Consider the following 6,681-nt stretch of genomic DNA (forward strand, 5'->3'; position numbering starts at 1 on the left):
CTTGGTTGGCTGAGGAAGCATTTAGGGCAAGGGCACCGGATGGGTTGAGCAGGAAACAACAGCAAGAGATTCTCCCTGGATGGAACGGGAATGATTTTTGCCACAAGCACCCACACAGATGCCTTGGGGCCCAGTTACCCAGAGCTGTCTCTGTGATTACAGCTACAGAAAGCTTGAGCTAGGAGCTCAGTTTAAATGGGAAAGGGTTGACTGACAATTTTTAATCTGTGAGAGATTCTGAGCAAAGAACTGCCAGCCCTCCTGGCACAGAGACGGGCAATGTGTAAGCGTGATGTCAGAGACTTGCTAAGAAAGCTCCATTACACCAACAGTCTTAGATTTGACTATATGCACTAGTGGCACAGAGAGACTGAGGGAGAAAAAAGGTGATGCAGAGGGCATGGGCTGGAACCCCTGTGATCTTATAAATAGGAAGCCAGTCAGCTACTAACTTTTCCATCTACATATTGACACAGGATGCAACATCCACTCAACCCCATTGAGATGCACACTGGGTAGCTGCCAGCCTGTAAGCTTACAAGTGATTAAGAAACCCATTCTCTGCACAGAAATGGTACTATATTGCAGTGCAACAGAAGAGTGGACCAGGTTCTGTCATTTAAAAATACATTTTATTTATATTTATTTACTTAGGAAAACCTAGGGGTAAATGAGCTGAGTGTCACCCATGATTAATCCACACAAAAACTACAAGGCATGAGAACTTCACAACTGTTACACAAAAACCCCACAAAGTGAAACATGATTCATGTGCTTTCCTGTGGGCATTAGGAAAACCCCTAAAGCAACAGCTTTCATAGAAAAAGCATTCTCAGTGAAAGCAGGATGCAGCCAACACCCAGATTAATCAGATTCTTTGACCGAAGCATCACCAACAGGATGGGATACTGATTGATTGTACTGATACATCACTGCTAGCAAACAGGCTCTCACAACGCTCCTTCAGCCACATCTTTGGTAACACCAATCCATCTGTTATCCAGTAAGCTGCAGTAGCTAACCTGAGGATAAACTCCACTGAATGCCTGGTGCCCAGTAAAGCAAAAGGTCTGTGGGTTGCTCAGCTGAGCCAAGAGCACTGTGCTCATATGGCTAAGTTGGCTGAGCCAAACTCCATGGGAGCTATTTGGTGGTCTCCAACACTGCACAACACAAGAAGCGTGGTCTAAAGTAACATCTGCCTACAACACACCCGTAGATCATTTCAGATTCAATACTATGTACAATTTACTTAGTGTACGAAGGAACTGTGAAATCTTCTGAGACGTGTTACTGGACTGAGGATTATTGAGTCTTCCTGTCCATTGGGCTGCAGATGGATGCTGCACTCCGACTGTACCGTCAGGTTAAGAAACTTCAACAACCTGCCTTAGCTCTTCAAACAGGGGCGTGAGCTCCTTCTCTAAACTTACGATCAGCCCTAGGAAGAGACGAGAGATGGAACATCCATCAAACATAGCAGAGAACCACTTTTCCAAAACCTGCAGCTTCCAGTCACAGGAATGGTTTTCTACAGCACAAAACATTTCCCTTCACTCGCTCATTCTCAGCAGGCAGGACTCTAAAGCACAGAGCATGCAGACTCAGGCCCCAACAGGTACACCCCGTACAGCACAACTCTCTTTATACACAGCCAAGTGGCTGTACAAGAATTAAATCCCTTTGGCTCACAGCAACCACCACCAAAACCCTCACACACAAGCCCAGGTGCCTTGCTGAAGGACTGCCCTGTTCTGCAGAACTGAGATGACACTGCGCATCTTACTGCAGAACGCAACTTGGAGCGGATGGAGAGACCAGACAGCTGGTTTGTGCTGTGCAGTCATTGCCTGCACTGTAAACACTCGTCACATAGTAAAGATAAGGTTAAATACAATAGAAATGAGGTGTTTCTAATGAAATCATAACCTCAGCAGGTCACCTAGAATCTGTGGGTCTTTACCCATGCATCTCTCTTCTCTTCACAATATTCTGACAATTCACAGTGGGAGAAAAGTTAATGCACCTTGAAGAAACTGGTAATTTACTTTCAAATATTTAAAACATCCGGGGCTTAAAATACTGCAAACATTTAAAATCATCTGAAGACGTACCAGTATTAGCATTGCTGCTAGCAATGAAGCTCACTACCAAAGGTAAGCGATTGAACTGCACCACCTGCAAGACAGAGAACACTGTTTACCCGGCAGCTAACGCATGTTGGATGTCACAGATAAATGTGCTAAGCAAGTGGTAGCACAGTGCAGGAAGCTGTATTTGGAAAGCCTGCCATCTTCCTTCTTGCGTTCTGTTGTGTTATTCACCCAACATCTAACTCAGCATCAAGAGCTGCAGTGTACTCTGTGGAAGCTCCTTTCTACAAATAAGAAGAGGGTAGGCAGGCTTATTATTTTAACATATGCTTCAGCATATAGCAGTATTTCTTCTTCCTCTAACAGGAAACTTCAGCTTTAAGCACGTAAACCAGTAACATCAAGAATCAAAGCAACCTACTCCTGTATGTAAACTAATTAATTCACCCATTTATTTTAGAAACAAAACAAGGTACTGCAGGCTAAGCAGTATGCTGGTTTACTGCAGCCAAAATGAAAAGCTCTTAAGACCACTTGAGCTTGAGAAGGAGCAGAGAATTGGTAGGTAACAAAAGATTTCAGGACAAAAATATCCAGTTTGTAAGAACTGTAAGTAGGTATTTCAGTGTTTTCTTACCTTGAAATCCTTCTTACAGCAATATTAACTTTTAAGTGAGCTGCATGTGCTTGCGTAACTGTGTCAGTAATAAACAAATACCCTTTGCAAATAGAACATAAACCTTTCACAGCAGACTCTGAAGACCACATCAACAGCACCACCTGCTGGTGCTTGGTTGTCAGCGGCTCAGAAAACTCGACCAGCTTCAACCCATCAGCCTTCTCAGTTTTGAGAAACATATGAGAGTTCAATAAAGCGCAAGAGTGTAGCCTAGCCAGCTTTAATTGAGAAACAAAGCACAAAGAAGAGCCAAGTGGAAATCTAGCAGAGTTTACACCATGTTCTCTCTCCCATTACGCTCAGGGTAACACATGAGGAGCTCCAGCCCCAGGCTGTGGTCACTCACCTGGTATGTGTTGTAATAGCAGATGATACTTTTGTTCTTGGAAAGTCCCAACTTACTGCCCTGATCTGTTGCAAGGGCAAACGTGGACAGAAAGCCAGGTCGCAGGGCATGTTCAGGGGCGTTATCATTGGCAACTGGAACAGAATAAGACATTTTTTCTTTAACACGGTATCTGTGACTGCATCACAGACCCTTATCTCACTCAGTGCTGTGCAAAAAGCAGACATGGTGTCAGGAACACATAAGACATCACCTATGCTTTCACAACAAGTACAATCTTCAAGGGCAGCAGACTGTTTAATGCCTTGCAAGTGACCTGTGGCCATGGCACAGCATGCTCCCAGATCCATAACGGCTGGTACTGGCAGCACTTTCAGTTCATGTCCCACATACGGTATTGTGGAATCACTTTTGGAACTGACTGCTGGCAAATAGCCACCCAAAGGGAGGTAGATGGAGATAAGCAGCTAGCTGGACATGCACAAGTACTCTGGGACACTAAGAAACCCCACCAAATAGCAACACTGAATCCTTCTGTTCTTAAACCACTTACCTGCACTGCAGAAATATCTAAAAGAGGACTGCTGAGATAGGGTAGAATCACAGTATCCAAACACAGGAAGAATTACACAGCACATGTGGAAGCCGGATGCAGTCAACTCTGAGCAGGCCCGGCCAGGGCCCCAGTGTGAGGAACTGTCGCTGCTGCCCTGCAACAACTGAGGGCAAAGGACCCCACACCCCTCTTACCCTGCACAGCGATGGTGCGAAAGAGGAAAGCTCCTGCAGCCTGTGATTGCTGGGGACACCGCTGAGGCACTGGGCCTCAGTTTTCTCAACTTAGTGAGAAGCTACTGAAGTGAAAGCCTCCTTTAATCCCTCGGTTGTGGCACTGGGCACAGGAGGCTGCCGCACACTCCCCGCTTGCTGCCGGGCCAGGGCTGCAGCACAGCTGCCATTACCTTTGATGACGGGCACTCCGTCTCTGTCTGACACCACAATAGCGTGGAGACCTTCGACGCTGCAGAAAATAAGGAAACAATATTTACAAACGGAACAGTTGCTAGCATACTTATTTATCGCTTTTCCCCTCCCCAGAACAGACGCGCGAGGGACAGGCACAGAAGAGGAAGCAGTGAGGCGGAGGTGCCACTGGAGGGCGGCCTCGGGGCGGGAGCGCCGCACGCAACGCGGAGGGGGAGGCGCGGATGGAGCTCCTCGTTACCTCGGCAGCTTCTTGTAGAGGAACCTCTTCAGGTCCTGCGGGGATAGACAACGGCGTGACGCGATCCGCTCCCCGCCCGACGGAGCGCGGCCGCAGCGCCTCGCGCCCCCCGCAGCCCCCGGTCCCGCCCGACCGCCCCGCCCGGCTGAACCGCGCTTACGTCGGCCATGGCTTGAGGCTTCGCGGCGCTGCTGCCCCTTCGGCGGCCCTGCAGGACAAGAGGGCGTCCTGTCAGCGGCGGCGGCCCACAGAGAGGAGAGGGGAGGAGGACAGGCAGCAGAAGGAGCGCTCCCGCCCCGCGGCCCAACCGTCTCCTCCCGCCCCGCCGCGGGAAGAGAGCGGGGCCGGGGCGAGACCGCCTCCGCGCCCCCAGGGACGCGGCCACGGCCGCCCTCCCGGCTACCTGTCCGCGCCCCGCGCTGCGCTCCCGTCCGCGCGGCCCGCACTTCCCTTTAAGCCTCTGTCAGCTGACAGAACTCGGAAGCGCGTCCTCACTCGCGGAGCGGCAGATTGGTCCCGGTGGCGGCCGCCGAGCATGCGCGGCTACGGGGCGGCGGCGGCGGGGCCGGAAGGGCGGCGGTCCGATGCGGCTCTGCTCGGGGCCGGGAGTGAGCGCCGCCGGCGGGCGGGAGGTCCGCTGCTTCCCGTAGCGCTGCCGGCCCGGCCCGGGCTCCGGAGGCCGGTTCGCAGAGCAGCGACGGGAAGGCGCTGCGCAGCACGGAGGCGCGCGCAGTTACGGCACGCTGCTGCACGAGGGATGCGGCGGCAGCACGGCTGTGCCGGCGGCAGGAGCGGCGCTGCGCCGAGCGTCACCGCGCGGCGGTGGCTGAGCCGGCTGAGCACGCCCGGCTGAGGCTGTTTCACTTACAGCGTCCGGAATCGGCGCGTTAACTGCAGTTGGTACGCCGGAACGTTCGGCTTTACCATTGCGCGTCCCCTCCGCTCAGTTTGACAGAAGAAAGGATAGAAACTGTTGAGGGGTGAGACCAAACGCAAACAACCTTTAAAAACATAGTCTTGCCCTCCTTTTACAGCACTCACTATAAAATTACATTAAAAACATATATAATAACCGCCTTTACAATACATCTGTTAGATATCTATGAAGATAATTTTCTACCTTTTCTTGGAAGCTTTGAAAATAATTACGACTGCTTAAAAAAAAACTGTTTCAGCCTGAGGGAAGACCTTGCAGGGAACCGCTGGTGGGATGGGCACACAGACTGGAACCGCTGGTCAGAAGGGCACACAGAACTCGCTGGTGCCCCAGGGTGCTCCAGAACGAGAACAGATCCCGCTGCTGGATCTCAGCAGGTGCAAATCACCTCCCCTTTGCGTTATGGCACATCAGTTATGGCACAGGCAAACATTTCTGCTTTTTGTGGGACTTCCCTGCTGGCCCTTTTATAGGAGAAATCAACTCACGCTGTCTTAAATCCGGGATGAAACACGGGTCAGAAGTGAATAAGAAAGGAAGGAGTTAACCCTAAGCAGCTGGAGAAGTTGAGGGATTTTTAGTCAGGCTGCTCAAAACCACAGTTTTATTTTCTCCTTTTCTTTCCAATCTCTTCTATAATTTAATGAGAACGTTACCTTCTGAGAAAAGGTCAGCTGAAAGATTCCGGGACTCCACACTCTTCAATTAGCATCTCACTCTTAGGAAAATGTGCTCTGAACTTTCCAGCACATTTCATTTAACAAAACCAGGGAAGATAATGACATTTCTGAAGAGAAGAACCTTCAGGCTTCAGAGAAAAAAAGGAACAATCACAAGGAGAGATACACCCACTGGAAATATTAAAAGAATGTTTGCAGACCACATTTAGAGCAGATTCATCTTTATGCTACTGAAAGTAATAGCACCATTCCGCATATTTCAAAGTGTGCAAGTTTTCAACCTGTTAAATCTGCTAAAGTACAAACATACGAAGTTTCCTTTTCTTCTTTCAAATGGCAATTACAAACAGATTATCTGATGAAATGTAGCGAGCGACTCAGGTCTCACTTCTAAACCAGTGGGACGCTGACACTGCCATGGGACACAGGCGCTGCATTATCCCAGTTTGCTGAGATACCAACAGCAATCTAACCAATGTAACGTGCAGCTCAGCCGCCATGCATTTCCCTGCTGCAGGGCAGACATAATCTATCAGAATATTGTAAGCGGTTCTGCTAGGAACATCTATCAACTCTGACTTACTTCACTGTTCTAATATTTAACAAATGCACTACGCATCCCTTTTCCTCTGTGAACTAAAAGATCGTCTGCGTGCTCAGACTTTTCTTAATCAGAAGGTATAAGTACTTATTAAAGTCTTTGCAACTATTTTCTTTGTTA

The 6,681-nt window shown here is 49.3% G+C and overlaps 1 protein-coding gene across 3 annotated transcripts; it reads right to left on the reverse strand.

Moving 5' to 3' along the window:
* Nucleotides 1-610: 610 nt before the first annotated feature.
* LAMTOR3 (late endosomal/lysosomal adaptor, MAPK and MTOR activator 3) lies at nucleotides 611-4,905 on the reverse strand. Of its 3 annotated transcripts, XM_085222966.1 has the most exons (7): nucleotides 4,747-4,853; nucleotides 4,504-4,551; nucleotides 4,344-4,378; nucleotides 4,081-4,139; nucleotides 3,119-3,252; nucleotides 2,115-2,178; nucleotides 611-1,441 (listed from the first exon to the last, which is right to left on the reverse strand). In XM_085222966.1, exons 2-7 carry the CDS (start codon nucleotides 4,510-4,512, stop codon nucleotides 1,368-1,370), a joined length of 375 nt encoding a protein of 124 aa, XP_085079092.1. In that variant the 5' UTR covers nucleotides 4,513-4,551; nucleotides 4,747-4,853; the 3' UTR covers nucleotides 611-1,367. The 3 variants fall into 3 exon arrangements, with proteins under 3 accessions (XP_085079092.1, XP_085079090.1, XP_085079091.1); XM_085222964.1 differs by lacking the exon at nucleotides 4,344-4,378 and having other exon boundaries at nucleotides 4,747-4,905; XM_085222965.1 differs by lacking the exons at nucleotides 4,344-4,378; nucleotides 4,504-4,551 and having other exon boundaries at nucleotides 4,747-4,901.
* Nucleotides 4,906-6,681: the final 1,776 nt, after the last annotated feature.

Source organism: Meleagris gallopavo, chromosome 4 (assembly GCF_905368555.1).
Source record: "Meleagris gallopavo chromosome 4, MGAL_WU_HG_1.1, whole genome shotgun sequence".
NCBI classification, from domain to species: Eukaryota; Metazoa; Chordata; class Aves; order Galliformes; family Phasianidae; genus Meleagris; species Meleagris gallopavo.